Consider the following 18,141-nt stretch of genomic DNA (forward strand, 5'->3'; position numbering starts at 1 on the left):
AAGTGGGTCTAATTGTTCTGCTTGAGAACCAGGTTTCCATTAATGAAAATTGTTTCATTTCCAGACTGAAACAATGCATGGAAATTGCATTCACACTGGTGCGGACTCTAACTGAAGGAGCTGGGAAGAGTCAAGATAGTTAAGATAGAGAAGGTTGTCTTAAAATATTTTCACCAGGAATGTTGCATAAATGCATTAACCTCATTCTTCTATGTTCCTAAATCAAAATATAATAGTAAGAGACCCTTCTGCACTGAGGTTGCAATGCACAAGGAGAAGGTAGCGTCCCTACACTCCACTGTTGATGGGTATTGTGTCCATCACTTGGTCCCACCGTCATTCACAAAATCCCTGCTGCACCTTACAGGTGGCAGAACTCCCCTCTGGCTGTGTTTCCACAGACAGACTGCACATTTCTGGGGCTGGTATCAGCTCAACTGCCTGAGGCCTGGCACTGCTGACCGACTCAAGGTCCATCTCATACAAAAGCTCCCTCAGCATCCCTCTCACCTCATGCTGAGACCTTCTCTGACAAGCCTAATCCAACAACACATGCCCTCCACAAAGAAGCTGCCGTTTTACAGAGGACTCCAACAATGTCAGCATTCAGCCAAGGGTATGAGAAATGTGGCTTCAGTCCCCTGCTGGAGGGTTAAGTGGGGGCCCCATGAACAACAGTGACCTGTAAACACTGGGCTTTGGTATATAACAAGTGTTTGAGCCCCTAACTTCTCCTGATACATCCATCTCTGATAGTGTCTTCGAAAATTCCGGTCTGTTGGACATGAGATACTCAGGGTCTTGATTATGAAAATGTAGTGCTAGAGGTCACTTTTAGAGAAATACATTTTCTGTCTGCTTATTTGGAACTTTGCATTCTTTCAATTCAATAGTCCCTATTGAATTTCTGTGTTTCTGTCTCTTTTAGAAAGACAAAATGACTTGGTGGATCGCTGCTGGGATTTTTACAGACAAGAAAGAGTATGGCAGACTTTATAAAACAGAATTTAAGTTAAATCCATCACTGATCAAGGCTAAACAAAAAAACCTGAGAGTTACCATCCACCTAAACAGCAATGGCCAGAGCTTGACAGCACCTTATTGGCACTCTTCCAACCCAAATCATCCTATGATTCTATGCTCCTTTCAAACTTCACACTCTGACACCTCTTCCCCCTCTTCTTTTTTAATTGTCAACTCATAACAAAAGTACTTAGATTATTTTATAAGTAAACTCAGGTTGTGAGTTACATTAGCAGATGTCAAATAGCAACTTCTAGATGATAAACAGCCCACTCTCACTGCTGAACAACTAAAGAATGTACTTTAAAATCTATAGGATAATCAGATACCTCGAAGGGTACCACTTTACATTTGGAAAAATAATTGCATCTTAGGTATGCTGGTGTAAAGGGAATATGTTTATGTTTGGGTTCCCCTTTCCAAATACTCAGAAGAGAGAGAAGCTACTACTGTAGTTTTTCCCTGCACATGCTCAAATGGCATAGGAAATGCATAGGATACTATATGAGACAGTGTTTAATTTTATTACACTACAAATGCAAATAGACAGAGAAATTGGAGCTGGTTGAAGTGCTGTGTATTTCAATTCCATATCTTCAGGTTTTCAGTCAGTTCTAAAACAGATACATGTTATTTTGGGATTTTTTTTAGCTGAAGCCCTATTTCCATCCAGCTTTTTAAGATATAGTTGCTCAGAAATCAGGAGATTCAAAGTTGAGGCAAGTAAAGAGACAACACATCATAAAAGTAATAATATGCCAGTAGTTACACACAGTTCTTTCAATAGACAAATAAAAAGAGAAGCCTGGCCTTTCAGAAGTACTCACTGCCCGTCTCTCCTACAGGTCTTCAAGTGGAGTGATACTGGATTATAGCCTCCAAAAATCAGATCCAATCTACCTTCCTCAAGATGCTTAGAACTTAAAAGAAACAGAAAGCATGCACAAAAGTAACAACAGTTCCCGTTGGTAGAATGGTTTCCAAACAAGGAAGTGAAACTCTCACCAGCAGACACTGGTGCATCACTAGAGGTAGAGAATATGCTCAGCAAAGATGGATTGGAAATGGAGGCTGCCACAAAGCAAGAGAAAGGGAGGTCCTGCTTGGAGTGCACTGCTTGCCCAAAGCACTCCTGAGACTGAGCTGTAGAGAAGGAAGGGTGTATGGAGGGAGTGGATAATGACCTGTTCCAGTAATAGGTTGGGAAGAGAGTCAATAAAACTGGATTTTCTACAACTAGCATCCCTAAGGGAGAAGCATGAATGTGTTTACTTTGGAGTGTCATACTGGAACTTGTGTCCTGCACGGCAATAAAACACCCTTTCAGATCCCAGAAGTAGGTAACACTTGTGTGCTTACGGTTATCACTCATACAAGGTGCCTGATGCTTGAAAGCCTAGTGTCCAGAGGAAAAAATAAACCACAAATCTAACAACTTAAAATACCTGACTTTCACACAGTTTGAATTTTAGTAACTATGTTACCATGGCTCAGGATGCCTGAAACCACAACATTTTCCAAAATGAGAGTAGTTACCTGTGGTTGGTTAGTGGGAACAGCCCAATTACTATTTTCAGCATGGGGAAGGGTGTTTCAGCTCTAAGAGTTCAGCCTGAGAGCAATTTGTGATGTATGTAGCAGAAAGGCACAGTTCATCACTGACAAATCTTTCCAACCAAAAAGAATTAGCCTAAGGAATAACAAGTTTGCATGCATGCAAGCACATGATCAGCTGAATGTACTTGGACCTGAGATTTTGCTTTAAAATACACATCCAGATTCCATCAATCAGGCTTCCTTGAGTTGTGCACTGTGTCTGTGTCACACAGCTTCCATAGGAGAGGGCTGCAGAACAGAAACCGGATAGATTCAGAGTCACAGTTATTTGTTTATTGTTGGCTTTTCATTTAACAAAAATATTATGTGTGGAAATTTATTTTGAACATTTAGCCTGTTTTAGGAGAAGTAAGAGACATCCTCTAATCTTTTGTCCCTCCGTTCACCTAAATAACAACTTGGAATGCTTTCCAAACAACCCTTCTTTCTCCTACTTTCTTGCAAGATTAATTTTTCCAAGTCTACAGGTGCTGAAACTGAGGCACAAACAGATTAATGCCACTGGCTGTAGGTATTGCCAGGACACCCAGAACAACCCATTCTCAGATGTGGGTTATTTCTTGGGCTGGAAGTTAAAGCTCCTTGAACCTGACATTTGAAGAAAAGGTAGCTGGACTTACAGAGGAGTACAGTAGGTGCTCCTGATGACTCATGGCCAGTGTCACTGCAAGTGGGACACACACAGGACAGAAGACTGTTCACTGCCCTTCTTGCACTTGTCACCCATTTAATTAGACAAGCAAATCAGCAGGGGCAGCAGAAGGAACAGAAAATGCCCCTACAAAACCCACAATGTTGTAATCTTTCCCTGAAACCCAGCTGGGTACTTTCAAGCAGGGATCAGACTCCTTGTGGCTCATAGCCAGTCAGAACTAGCTCAAAATGCAAGCACAACACAATAATCTCCAATTTACTAATAAGAATTTAGTAACTCATATTTTAAATGAAGCAATGAGGACTGGGGAGAGCAGTGAAAGAACAGTCAGAACAATCCTGCAATACTTACTGGATTTTACTCCCCAAGCTACAGCAGGAAAAAGCTAGGGGTTATTTTTGACTTTCTAATTAAGCTTGTTCTTAAATGCTCCCGGCCACCAGCTGGTGGGGTACACAGAAAGAAAGAAAAAAATAACCCAAACAAGAAAAAAGGTAATTAAAGAGCCCTTTCTTGCCTTGACATTGGATAGCTGTTTTTTGGCCTTTAGCTGCATGTTTCCAAATAGAAGGCAGCCCTTCATCATCAGATGAAATTGCAGAAAATAAGACTCACTCTTTCCATCTCCAAAGCTCCCACTGCAGCATTCGACTAACCCCGCTCTGAACACTGAGTCCCAACAACACAGGGAAATGTAACCTCCATCACCATGACACTCCCAGGAAATCAACACCTATCAGCTACCACGGAATAATTAAGAAAGGATAAAAAGACAGCTGCTTTCCTTCTGTTTTTTAATCATGTATTCAGCCCCTTAAGAGATTGCTAGGCTAGAAGAGACTTAAAGAAGATTAGCCTTTGCATTAATGTCAGGGTGAGGGGACAGTGCCAGTAACTTCCATCGGGTATGTTTTTAGCAGCAAGGCAGGCAGCTTGTTCAAGTGGTACCTCCCTGTCTGGTGTTATAACTGAGATTAATTCCGAGCCCAGAGAGCAGGGAAGGCTTTCCACAGCAGTCTTTCTGCTTTTTAAAAAGATAAGGAAAAAAAGAAAACAAACCCAAAGAAAAAACCTAATGTAGCGTGATGGGTTGACCCCGAATGGGTGTCAGGTACCCACCAAAGCTGCTCTGTCTCTCCCCTCCTCAGGCTCATGGGTTGAAATAAGGACAGGGAGAGATCACTCACCAGTCACCATCATGGGCAAAACAAGCTTGACTTGGGGAAATTAGTTTAATTTATTACCAATCAAAACCGAGTAAGCTAATAAGAAATAAAACCAAATGTTAAAACATCTTTCCTCCACCTCTCATTTCTTCCCAGGCCTAACTTCCCTCCTGATTTTCTCTTCTTCCTCCCTGCCAGCGACCTTCTCAGGGGAAGGGCTCCTCACACTCTTCCCCTGCTCCAGCATAGGACCCCTCCCATGGAAAGCAGTCCTCTATGAATTTCTCCACCAGTCCTTGCCCCAGCCTGCAGTTTTTCACATACTGCTCTAGTGTGGGTCATTTCCATGGGCTGCAATCCTTCAGGAACAGGCTGCTCCAGTGTGGGTCCTCTGCAGAGTCACAAGTCCCACCAGCAAACCTGCTCCGTTGTGGGCTCCTCTGTCCAGGAGTCTGCTCCAGCTTGGGCTTCCCAAAAAGTCACACCCTCCTATGGGCATCCATCTGCTCTGGCATGGGGTCCTGCACCAGCTGCAGGTGGGTCTCTGCATCCCCATGGACCTCCATGGGCTGCAGGGGCACAGCTGCCTCACCATGGTCAGCTCCACAAGCGGCAGGGAAATGTCTGCTCTGGCACCTGGAGCACCTCCTGCCCCTCCTTCTCCACTGACCTTGGTGTCCGCAGAGCTGTTCCTCTCACAAATTCTGTCCCACCTCTTTGGCTGCATTAGTGCAAGGTTTTTTTCTCCTCAAATACATTACCCCAGAGGCACTACCACAGTTGCTGGTGGGCTCAGCCTCGGCCAGCAGTGGGTTCATCTTGGAGTTGGCTGGCCTTGGCTCTATCAACATATGGGAAGCTTCTGGAAGCTTCTCAGGGAAGCCACCCCTGTAGCCCCCTCACCAAAACATTGACAGCAAACCAAATATATGTAGTCAGGCTGGTGATAAATGTAACTTAGTTTATTTTAAACAATAATTATACTTTTCCCTAATTCATTTTTTTCTACTTGAAAATCTTCAGTGATGTCTTTAGACATGAATTGTCACCTAGAGGAAGAAACTATTACTGTCGCCATCTTTAAGATCAGAAAATTATAAAAAAAAAAGTAGGAGATTCTAAACAAAGCTTTAAGTTCTACTTACAACATCTCAGAACAAAAGTAATACATTGAGTGTTTATTGGGCAACATGCACTTTTGACCTGGATGTGTAGGTTAAAGCTTTCTGCTAACTACGAGGGTTAACAAGTTTCAAGTGTAACTCCTATGAAGCAGTTGATTCTCTCAAAAGCAGTGAGCCTCACACATCCTGTTACACACAACCAGAAACCACAGGAGTACATGCCTGTGAAAACAAAATATTTTGTTTTCGCACCACATACTGTACCAGAGAATGGTTTCGGTTGGAAGGGACCTTCAAGATCATCTCGTTTCAGCCCCCCTCCCATGGGCAGGGACACCTTCTGCTAGTCCAGGTTGCTCAGAGCCCCATCCAGCCTGGCCTTGAACACTTCCAAGGATGGGGCATCAAGAGCATCTCTGGGCAACCTGTGCCAGTGCCTCAGTACTCGCACAGTAAAGGATTTCTTCCTAATCTTTAATTCAAACTTCCCCTCTTCAGTTTGAAGCCATCCACCCTTGTCCTCTGACTATGTGCCCTTGTATAAAGCCCCTCTCCAGCTTTCAGTACTTCCCCAGCTTTCAGGGCATGACAGCCCTTCAGAGCTGCAATGAAATCACGCTGACTGCATGATACTTTCATTGTACCATTTTTACACTACACCCATGTTGCTCCACACTTATTCCCACAGAGGTTTGAAAGCACAAATTCTTGGGAATAACTTCTCTTAGAGATGCCACAAGGGAACGCAAGAGAAACTTAAAAGGGTTTCAACCAGGCTAACTTAAAATAGAAATCCCAAAGATTGGCAGCTGAGATAGACTATTCCATCTCTAATTCATCAGCAGCTTTTTTCTGAAAAGTGAGAAAATCAGAATTTTTTCTCTTTAGGAATTTTCAGCTGGGCAGTTACAAGCCTGTACCCCCACATGTATTGCAACCAAGGCTGAGCTTAGTAGGAAAGGTACAAGCAAGGGATAGAAATTCCTATCAACCCCCATCTTTGAATCGCTCACATCCATGAAATACCTTCTCTTGCAAATCAGACACTGGGGAAGGAGAAAGGAAAGGGGCAGACATTACAGCAGCTTCCCAAGAGCCTTGTCACTGAATTTGAATGCTCGTAACTTTGAATGCAAGGTAATGGGATTCAGGGAGTAGATGCTGTAGCACAAGCCTTTCAAAGCATTTCTAAGGAGCAAAGTCATTCATCAACAGAATGCATTTTACAGCAGCTGATCACTGTTTAGGGATTCCAAATGAAGATTTCACTTCTTTTTTAACCATTCAGGTATTAAGATGTCAGCAAGTTCAACAGCTTTGTTGTTATGCAGGAGGTTGTTAGGCAAGCAAAATACCTCTAAACTATTAGACATGGAAAGGATTTATTGCCCTTTGAGGAATCACAGTTGTCTTGATATGACACAGATGTATCCAGCTTTCCTGACACTCCTGGGACACTCTAACCTTTTCAAAAAGATAAAATGCAAACCCCTAGGTTTCTATACTACAAAAGACAGGCTGCTGCTTGTATTCCAAACACAACTTTGGAGTTTCCTGTAGGATAGAAATTTCAGTTGAGTCAGCTGCAAGACAGAGCTTGCAATCAAAAAAACAAGAAAAGAAAGGTAATTGAAAACATAATGCAGTCTCCCATAGCACACAAGTCTCACCACCACCCTTGCAGACAGGAAAAAAAACCACCACCTGCCTGTCAATTAGGAGAAAGTGTAACAAACCCTGAACAGCCTGATGCACACACAGCTTGATATGCTGCCAAGGAATATTAAACCACAACAACTCTTTGGATTCATATTAGGCACACACTTAAACAGACCAGCTTTTTGAAAGTTAAAAAAAATTAAAATAATTGCCTCTATTTATTTTTAACACACATTCATAAATCATTGATATTTTGCTTCATTTACATTTTATTGAGTGTACATCAGCACTCAGAGCATGTTGATTTCAGAAGCGTGTTGCTTCCTGGTATCTCTGCTGACAGAATAGCACCAGGCATTACTTTCTCTGTAGCATGGACTAAGGATAGCTTGTTGGCATGTCTATATTGACTCTTGAGGTAAATAAATATGAAGCAACAAAAGCATTATCCTCACCTTAACTCCAGTCATGCCAACGAGTTGTCTAGGTGCCTGCAACTGCTGGGTGAAGCTGCTGCAAAAGACTGGTGACACAAGGACTCCCCCCAGCAGTACATGTTGTGTGCACAGCAAAGGAAGTGAGGACAGGACAATAACTTTAAAGAAAAACAAATACACAGAAGAAAACAAACCTCCCACAGCAACTTCAGCATCATCTGGAGAATCAGCATCATTAAAAAAGCTGTAAGTACATTAAGAATATTAACCATAAGAACCATTCATTTAATGCAGGGATAACTTTATTGAAGGAAAAAAACAGCACTTGTAAAGGTTTCACTTCATTAGAGAAAAAGTTGTAAGTCAGAAAAAAGAATATTTATCAAAGTAGAAATCAAACAGTGTAAATACATAGAAAAAGCACATCAGCAAACAGAATCAGTAACAGTACAAAACATTGCAGAGAATTTCTGAGTCTGGTTTTTATTTTACAAAACGATTCCACAGCCGTTCAAAAATTTAGTGCTCACATTACAGCGAGGCACGTGGTTTTAAGAGGATAAACCATTTCTGTGCTTTCTCTCCAAAATGGTCAGTATTTGCCATGGTTGTAAACATCAGTATTTAAGACAAATGTGTTTAAATATCCTCCTCCTCCTCAGTGTACAATAGCACAGTGATCTCACTTTCATGAACATGATTAAGGACCAAAACGAAGCAAGAGCCGTTCTCAGAAAGTCGGAGGCACACACAGAGCCCAACACACTTTCCTTTTTAAAACGTGGTTTCTGAAAAGAATTTCAACTTGTGGCAGAAAATTCGTCCTTGGTTTTTGTAACAGCTCATGAACAATCTTATTACTGTAAATACTAAATGAGATCAAATTGTTAGCATCATCAGTGTAGAATCATTTCAGATAGTACCAGTATTCATAACGGACTTCATCACATAAAACAGAGCAAAACCTTGAAGTAGTGAAAAAAAAAATCCCACATTTCAATGCATAGAGTCCCAGTACTTTGGGAATACATGACTACCACCCTCCCCATTTCCACTTCTACTATAGCTGGAAAGTCAGGTGGTCCAGGACATACAAATTTCCTGCTAGAACTGCACACTAAGGCTGCTTGGCTGAGGTTATGTTATCTGTACTGCAAAAAGTAAAAAAAGTGGACAAGTTGGTCAACAGTGAGGCTGGGCAAAAAGCACTTCCTGATAGAACACCAAATCCTACTGAGATGGGCACCCAACATCAAACAAGTTTCCTTAGGGAATTCAGCCTTGAGGTAAGTGCTGTAGGTAACTGAGCAAGGACTTTGGGAAGCAAGGAGCTTTGTGATTTAAACCACAAACTCTCTATTCGCAGCAGAGCGCACACAGCAAACATTCCTGCCCTGAAGGACAGTGAGACAGAAGGCTTCAGAAATGCTCACCGTGCCTCCTGCCAAGCACATAACCAAAGCTGATGATATCAAAATGTAACGCAAAGTAGGTTTAATGACCAAAAAAAAAAAGTAAAATGGTATAATCTAATTCAGACTGAAAACTACTCAAGAAGGAATATTCATATAGTTTACTCCCTGGTTATGTAAAAATCATATAAAATAAAGTATTCAAAAAAGTGGAAATCTCTTTTGCTGTTAAACTCGGCAACAGCCTCAACACAACTACTTAAAAGTAAGAATCTAAAGAGTTTTGTTCTGGGAGAGCTATTTTAAACCAAAACTGCTTGTAGATGAAGCGACAAACCCTGAGTATGTTTCACATGTTGGCAAGAATAAGGCAAATCTCTCCTACTGTCTGATGTCCCCAGGAACAGAATACAACACCAAAGGGCAACATAAACCCCAGTGGCACTCTGGTGATCCTTGTGTCCTTGCCATCTCCCCTTGGCTTCCCTTCCTGTAAGGGCACAATTTCTTAGCCTCATGTGCTGTGCAGTCAAATGAAGATTTGTTCTCTCTTACTGAATAAAAGGCTGTGAATCTGGAATTACAGTCTGAAACTAGTAAGAGAGGGGGAAAGGAAAATAATCATTTATGTGCTATCTATTGGTAGTTTCATAAATTTCCTACTTCTGCATGGCTGTACTCACAAGAGCCAGCTAAAAGGTTCTAGTTAGCTACTCTGCAAGTTGAAAAACTAACATTCAACATACCCCATTCTATTGTTCTTCCAGAAGAACTGCCAGACAGTCTACCAGAATCCTGCCCAAGCTAGCCAAGGAATAAGCAAAAGGCTTTTACTCCTCCTAATCTGAAGTAACCAAAAAAAGAACCCCAGAAGTCAAATTCCATTATCTTGGCTGCTGAACCTGAAATGATGATCAGGGTTAACATAACCTTGCTGGAGAGGGGAAGGAGAAACAATGTATACTGTACTTGTAGCTTTTCCAGGGTCATTCAGAGATGTTAAAATTAAACGACTATTGGAATTTAAAAGGCATTAGGGTAGCCTTTCAATTTCCCCTATACAAAGGAATTCTGTAAACATTATCAAAGTCCTAAGAAGAGACTAGCTTAGGTCCTTTGACAGATGTAAATTAGGTTTTGAACTTACTCCCTGATAAAAAAGACACACATCACTTTGGACACTTGTCTTAGATCAGCCAGGGAAAAGAAGTATCAGTTTTCTTTAATTCCCAGTCTCTCTTGGGCATTTAACCAATTCTTTTCAAGAAGAGCAACAGTCAATGTAGTTATTTCAACACTAGCTTCTAAATCCGGGGAGATAAAAAAAGCACCAGGACATAGCACTTGAACCTGTATAATTGATTCATCCCACCATCAGTGCCATCTTTCCAAGGTGGGATTTTCCATTCAAATGTCTTTGCAACAGTAATTCTGGACACCTGGAATCCACAGAACACTCGTCAAAATCTCCCTTTGATACCATCTGCAAAAGGGAATCTTTAATTTTTTTTTTTTTAGAGGATCCTAACAGCTGGATGGTACTGAGCTTTATAAATTATCAGGACACTTCAATTAAAAATTTTGGATTAACTAAATTCTTATTAACTTTCTGGAAGCCACAGAACTATTTGCCTTCACTGTGAGCTTATACTGTACTGCCAAATAGATCTAAGTTTTTCCTACATTAAAATCTTTGTGGTACAAGTCAGGGATACACTTGCCATGCAAAACCAATGTTCTTAAACAACTAAACTCTTGGTAGACTGAGGAAGAGATGCTTCAGTTCCCACTAGAATGCACTGGATAATCATCATCCAGCAAGACAGTTTGGTAAAAGGAAAGGGGAAAGCAGTTAAACAGTACCTCACACAGCAAAAGCAGGAATCTGTGCTCAGATATGAAACTGACCACTGCAATGCTGTGGGAGTAAAAGATTATATGTAGCTCAGAAGATAAAGAGAGCGCAGAGTGGCCTTGGAATTTGGATACTGATGGCTCAGCATTTGCCTGGAGCTGGCAGCAGGATTGTTACAAACTCTCCTTGCTACGACAGGCAATAGAATATTGTGCTTTCTCCTCTGTGCAGAGAAGTTCACTGGGGTGTGCAAGAGTTTTACCAGAAACAAAACTGATTCCACTTACAAAGAAACAAAGAGAAATGTTGGAGTTTTAACTTATTTACAAGTTCAGAAGAAAATGTCTTCTCCCTGACCCAGGCTGCTTAAAACAATAGCTCACTTCCACCTTATGACAGTTTGTCCTTTAAGAAAGGATATACATAAATTCCTTTATTGCTTGCCTACCATGCCCTTTGCATTGTTCTCATGCTACAGCTGGAGGAGAAGAGAAGCACCTCACTTCATGTGAAAAATATCAGCTTCCTACTTTGTAACCATGAGCTGTAAGCAAGGAGAAGAACTCAGGATCCTGGTGGCTGAAAACATCAATGAACCTTATTTTACAAGTGCTTTTCCTACAACAACAAGTTTTTACAGAGGAAAATGTCCCTTTCCTTGTTTAAGGTAACACTATCAGTATAGACTGAGAATTAAATACTTCATTACAGATGCAAACATCTCATGGTTAGTCCACAACAGTGTTTGACTTTCAAATTACATCCTTTAGAAGTCTCATAAACCTAAGATTTTGCAAGAGAGACAAGAAAAGAAAGAATACCAATATTCCATTATCCAAGGCAAACAGTGCAAAGATTAAGTGACATAAGGCTATTTAAAAAAATCCCAAGTTGTTGGTAAGAAATCAATTTTCAACTCTAGAACTGGCACAGTCCCATCAGAGCCAAGGTCTTCATTTTACACACTTCACGTATTACTTTGAAACTTTTGCAAAACCAAATGCACGAATTCATGCAAGAATTACCATAACAAACTGTGGATCTCTGCCCAGTTCTTCTGCCAGACTGAATTTCATTTGATCACAAGCCCCCTGTCCCACAGACACCATTGCTTACCAACCCAAGCAATTGCAGACGCTGGGTGTAACACAAGGAGCTTCTAACAAGCAGCTGAAAGGCACGTGTTCAAGACAGAAGTAGGAAACTACACAACACAGTGATCTCAACACAGTTCTACCTAGAGCTTCCTAGAACTTTGTGAGGCATCCAGAATTCCTGTTAGGACAGACAGACTGAAACACATTTCTTCACAGCATCCCTACAGGCAGGAGAAAGAAAAAGAGTCAGACTCACCTCAGTTATGTTATTTGATAAGAGGCATTCCATGCTGCTATCACACTGACACTGAGGACTGTAGAGATCAGCTGACCATGTATTAATTGCATTAGTATGATTTGCATGACTACACAAATGCCTTAGAGACAAGCAGGTCTGCTCAGTGCTCACCTGCTGTGGAGGTGGCACCTGCAAGGCTGCACTGAGGCAGTGCACTGGAGAAGGGTGGGGCAATGGGGCAGGAGAGAGAACTGTGTGCTCACACAGAACAGGGCTCACAGGGGAGAACAGGACAAAAGCGACACAGAAGAATACACTTGTCTAGCAGCATTTTGGACAACACTTAGGCATTCCAAAGGCAAGCCTTATGCTCAGCATTTGGTCAGCAGGCTTACATATCTCTAGGGAAGCCCTCTTGTTTTTTTCTTTTGTGTTCTCCGACTAGAGAAGATGCTTATTTTCATTTTCAGATTTAACTACTTGTATTTCCTGCACCATGGAAAACATTCTAAAGCCACACATTACAATGGCTCTCTAAACTAACCTTCTGTATGATTAAACCTCAAAATTACAAAGAGTAAGAGAGTAGGAAAGTTTACCTTGCATATGGTATGAAGGAAATGCTGTACCTAGGAAGAAAAATTTGAAAGTTACTTTTCATGTCAGATTTTATTAGAGTCACAAACAAGAGCAACCCCTCTGATACGCTAAACTGCAAGTTACACAACCAAAATGAAGCTTTGAGTTTGTGAGTAACAGGAAGGAGTATCCTTGCAAGCCATCTTAGCCCAGCCAGGGTATGAAACACTATGGCCAAATAGAGGGGGATGTTGTGAAAGCATTTTAAACACAGCTCTCCTGCATCTGGTATTCTTCATGCTCCAACACCTACAGGTAGGCAAGATTACTGCTGAGGGCTGGCTAGGTATCCATATCAGTTTGTACACTCCTTTGGTGACCTTGCACAGGCCATATGTTAACATGAAGAACATTAACAATTTGATTGGCGTAACTGGGTCTCTGAACAAGACAAATTCAGGAGAGTGTAAAAGAGGAATCCCAGATAGTAGGCAACGAATTGATTTAAAGTGGAAAGAAAAAAATAAGTTCAGTTCAAGCTCAGAGAAACCAAAGGAACTTCCTCTAGAAATGGAGCTCTGAGCTCTGCCTCCAAAGCCTCTGCAGTGGTGTGAGAGACCAAGAATTGGGAACAGGTCAGCTCCTCACTGATGCATTGTCTTGAATCTAAGGGATTGACAAGGTAAAAATTTTCCTTCCCTCTAACTCCAGGTCAAAATCCACTCACAATTCAGCTACTGATGTCAGGTGCAACAGAAAGTGGAGTGTGTAGGAAGGAAATCACTCACCATGCCATGGCAAAAAACTGTAAGATGCAGAAAAGCAGCGCAAGTCCCGCCTTACGCCACTGGAGGGGAGAGGAGAGAGGAAGAAACACAGCAGAGAAAACAGTGTAAGAATCTTACTTTTAAAATATACTCCAGTTATATTAGCTCCAGTTAGATAAACACACGGGACTCCAGTACTCACCCAGAAAGCAGAACACAGTGTTAGTATGAGGCACAACTAGAAGAAAACAAATTATTTAAATTAAAAATAGAAACAACTCCAGCTTCTATAGACATTGCAACGCTGTAATGGGGTCCTTCACAGAGACAGAAATGAATTACATCATTTCACAGTTTTATTCAATCCTGCATTGTAAGAGCTCCTTGTATTTAAAATGTTCTTGCTATTACACTTTTGAAGTGAATTAAAGCAATGAGGAAATATCAGCCTGGTATCCCCAGAAAATGATTTTACGGCTGCAAAGGAACAAGAGGAAGAGATTCCTGCAGTTCTTTTGCAGGTCACTACTCCATCCCACACACTTCTTGGTGTCATAGGCACACACCACATTTCATCATTTTGCATAAGTAAGACTTTTCAAATACTTTTCAGTTACCAGTCTTAGTCCTTCTGCTCCTGCACAGTTCCTTATGATTACATGGTTACCCTGGGGTTGAAGTTATGCCATTACTTAAAAGCTCACCAGTTAAAACTATGCTACACTTTCAAGAACTTTGGGCTATTGCTCAGTAGCTCTCCTGTGTACATATTCAAGTAAGGCACAGTCATTTAACCCAGCACTTTTTCTGTTTTCAGAGTTGCACTGTGTCTTTCTTTCTTTACTACAGGTAAAATCTTGGGGGGTAGTAGGATATTGTGGATTATTTTTCTGCTTTAACCCTCACTTTTAAGAGAAGCCTCCCATTAGTTTTAATTTTCAGTTTAAGACATGACTGCTCATTTATCTATGATAGAGGCTGATAATTCATGTTGCTTTATCAACATCTAACAGCCTTTAGATACACATGGACCATTGTGCTACTGGAGCTTATAATGTGTATTTTTCTGCTAGAATGGAAAAAAAATACAGTACTGTATATTCAGACGCTGAGACATGCATTGCCAAAGAAGTCACACAGTTGAGCTCAACCAGGAGTCCTGACAATAAATGCAGTTCTTCCATTAGTTTTAAGGTGGTGGTTTGTATATTGGTCTAAATACTGCATCATACATCTAATGACTGGCTTTATCCCAGTGAACAACATTCCAGGAATTCTCCTGACTCTGGGTATCCTGAATGCATACAAACACAGATACACCATACAGTAGCTTCTTGCTTGGATCTGCAAGCATACACAGTCAATTTCTCAAGCTCTGCAGCACCTCTGGATGTGTAAAGAGAAATTAGGAAGTGCTGATGCCAAGCAAACACTCTGAAGACATTCAGACTGAAAACAGGAGTTTCATGCAAGTTAAACCACCTTTCATGTTTTTGACTTGCCAGGAGAAAATGGGAAAGTTGCAGAATCAAAAAAACCCATGCACTTTAAAGAAGAGTCAGTCTGAAACTTAGCAGCAACTTTCAGACACAGAAACACAGCACAAGGGTTGCTATAATTTCCATCTTCTGAGAATAAAATAATTCCAATAGTGACCCCACTGAATGCTGAATTTTCAATTTCATTCTGTCATACAAGTTTCAAAACCTGAAGCTATCAACCAGCTGGGATGATCCCTAATGCAAGGTGACCAAGGCACAGAGTTTCCCCAGCTGCTTTGTCACAAAGAGATGATTTTATCAAGGTAGAAATACCTACACAGCTCTTTCAAGGCCATCAGACAGAATATAAAAAGACAAAATTATGCAAAATAACATATCTAGCAACATCCATAGGACAATTTTTAGAAAACTAGTTTCCCATCATTCATTTCTTAGGCAACACATAAATACGATGTTGTGACCTCAAGCACCCTAAAAAAAGCATGTGCATGGTTCACACAGACCAGCCACAGACCCTTAATGCTCATTTAGCAAAACAACCTGGCTTCAGCTCAGTCTTGCCTAACAAAGAGGTGCTTTTCTGGTGCTACGCTTACCTTTCCACTACAGCAGATGTGCAGTGTTTGGTATTTTAAGAAAAGATGAACCAAAAAACCACCCCCAGACACATCCTGAGACATAGCTGGATCACTGGATATGAAAGGACTTCACAATGAAAATTGTTCCCTGGTTTGTATGAGTTAAAAGCTACTCCTTGGATACTTACTAGCATAACAATAGTAGCAATCAAACGTGTAGGCTCAAACATCCGCTTCAATTGTTTCATTGGTCCCATAAGAAACATAGTGCTGTGAAAAACAAGTCAAGATGAACACGGAAATGAGAGAGGTAAAAGTGAAACTCGGCAAGATGAAATTGTCTGCTGCCATAGTACACTGCACTGTCTGCACCAGTACACTGTGTTGTTATGGCAATCAGTGCTGCACAACAAAAGAAATGGGATTATACAATGAGACAAAATTCATTCCCCCTTTTCTTTGTGCAAGGTATTTACAATTTTATTCACACTTGTTCAGTTAAAATTAACATAAGCAGAGCAGAGCTATCAAGTTAGAAGCACAAGGCAAGGTCAGCTCCAATCAGATCATCCTTGACAGATGCTTTTCTAACCTGCTTTTCAAAAATGCTTTTTAAATCTGCATTTCAAGAACACCATCCACAGAGGATCTGCATGAATTGCCAGGTAATCCAGCTCAATTCCTCTACATAAAGGGCTGTTTTCAGGCCTGGATCCATTCTCTGATCCCTTACCAGACCTGCAGCCTCATTTAGAGCCCTGGTGATTGATACTGGATGAATTATACAAGGTGAAAATTTTATCTAAAGTGATATTTCTGCCCCATATACTATATTATTCTACCTTATTAGCATATTACTTCAAATTCCAGTATTTATGCTTTCTAACATCATGCTAAGTTTCCACAATCACAGAAAGTTGGGCCTGTCGCAGAGCATGTAGGGCTTTGCTTCAGGAACCTCAATGGCCATGAAGTCTTACCACATATGCTTGCCCTGACAGACAGACTGCCCCAAATATATTCACCAACACACAGAGAACACTTCCAAATGCAAAATGGTGAAGAATTATTTTTATCTTGGGGAGGAGGAACCAACAAAATCAAAAAACCTCAATGTTTAAAGCACGAGTTTGATTCTTGTTTACTGACGAGCAACATTTACCTTGAATGCATTACTAATAACAGCACACAAAATTAAAATGTTCTTTACTATTTCAGAGCACTACTGGGGAAATGCTATTGTGTAAAATTCAACAAGAAAATTATCTACAAAAGCATATCTTCTCTTGCAAATGCAAGAGTTTCTACCACTTATGCACTATCATTCTGCTTTTGTTTCTCATCTGTATTAGGGAAATGATATATAAAGATTGTTACCTCCCAATAGATGCAATATTCCCCAGAGTATAAAAAACTGCAAAGAGTACCAGCCCTTTCTTTGGTATCCATAGCAGACAACTACCCTAAAAAGGAACGTTTAGAGAGAAAGGAGGGAAAAATTAACAGGCTTTAAATTGAAACAATATATATATAAACTATATATATATCTCCAAGAAGTGTCACATCACAAAAGAAATCTTAGGAAAACTTAAAGCCAAACTGCAGAATCACACATACAAAAGTAAATCGCATTTATTGGCATTCTTGTTAAGAGTCAGCGTATTGCGTATAACTGGAACAGTCAGACGTCTCCGCAGAGACTCGGAAAAATCAAGCAACAGCACAGAGCAAGGCTGTAATTATCTGGGCTCCTGAAACTCAAGATATTGGGGAGATCTGAAAAAAGTCCTTACCAAGATCGAGCAGAGGCATCCAATCGCAAAACACGCAATGAAGCCTTTCACTCGGGTGCCCCAACCTAACGAAGTCGAATCGATAACCTGGAAACGAGGAAAACAAAAGCGAAACTTGTTTACTTGTAGCTCTTGCCTCCTACCAAGCGCGAAAACTTCCTCTCAGATGCTGCGCCGTGTCCTGTTCAGGCACCCTCCCGACGTGTCCCGCGGGAAGCGGGGGATGCCGAGGCACCGGGACGCGCGGGGGGAGCGCTGGCGGAGCCCACGCGGGACCGCCCGCCCACGCCACCGGCGACTTCTCCGCGGTGGCTGCTCCGCCACCTCGCCGAACACACCGGGAAGGGGTGCCCGGGTCCCCCCGCCCCGGAGCGAGGCAGGAGCGGCAGCGCCGCGCTACCTCAGCCAGGCCGCTCGGCTCCTCCGCGTCGCGGCCGCTCAGCACCCGCTTCAGCTTGTCCATGGCTCCACACCCCGCCCGCCCGGCCGGAGCGCCCTGCCCTTCCCTTCCCTTCCCCGCTCTTCCCTCCCCTCCCCAGGGACTACCAGCCCCGGCAGGCACCGCGCCCACCTGCGCGCCGCAGGTGGGGGGAAGGCCGGCGGGGCGGCGCGCAGGCTGCCGGGGGATGTAGTCCGGAT

At 41.8% G+C, this 18,141-nt stretch overlaps 1 protein-coding gene across 3 annotated transcripts; it reads right to left on the bottom strand.

Moving 5' to 3' along the window:
- Window positions 1–21: 21 nt before the first annotated feature.
- Window positions 22–18,013, bottom strand: SFT2D2 (SFT2 domain containing 2). Of its 3 annotated transcripts, none has more exons than XM_032098629.1 (8): window positions 17,903–18,013; window positions 17,503–17,589; window positions 17,087–17,172; window positions 15,898–15,979; window positions 13,832–13,867; window positions 13,651–13,709; window positions 12,883–12,912; window positions 22–120 (listed from the first exon to the last, which is right to left on the bottom strand). In XM_032098629.1, exons 1-8 carry the CDS (start codon window positions 17,963–17,965, stop codon window positions 108–110), a joined length of 456 nt encoding a protein of 151 aa, XP_031954520.1. In that variant the 5' UTR covers window positions 17,966–18,013; the 3' UTR covers window positions 22–107. The 3 variants fall into 3 exon arrangements, with proteins under 3 accessions (XP_031954520.1, XP_031954519.1, XP_031954521.1); XM_032098628.1 differs by lacking the exon at window positions 22–120 and adding an exon at window positions 7,966–12,266; XM_032098630.1 differs by lacking the exon at window positions 22–120 and adding an exon at window positions 12,273–12,372.
- Between the last annotated feature and the right edge of the window lie 128 nt (window positions 18,014–18,141).

This window comes from Corvus moneduloides, chromosome 2 (assembly GCF_009650955.1).
Source record: "Corvus moneduloides isolate bCorMon1 chromosome 2, bCorMon1.pri, whole genome shotgun sequence".
NCBI classification, from domain to species: Eukaryota; Metazoa; Chordata; class Aves; order Passeriformes; family Corvidae; genus Corvus; species Corvus moneduloides.

Coding starts and splice junctions, on each gene's coding strand:
- SFT2D2 (XM_032098628.1), bottom strand. CDS start 17,965: ATGGACAAGCTGAAGCGGGTGCTGAGCGGCCGCGACGCGGAGGAGCCG. Junction 17,590..17,902: donor AGCCGAGCGGCCTGGCTGAG/GTAGCGCGGCGC, acceptor CCTCGTTTCCAG/GTTATCGATTCGACTTCGTT. Junction 12,913..13,650: donor CAGTTTTTTGCCATGGCATG/GTGAGTGATTTC, acceptor TTTTCTTCCTAG/GTACAGCATTTCCTTCATAC.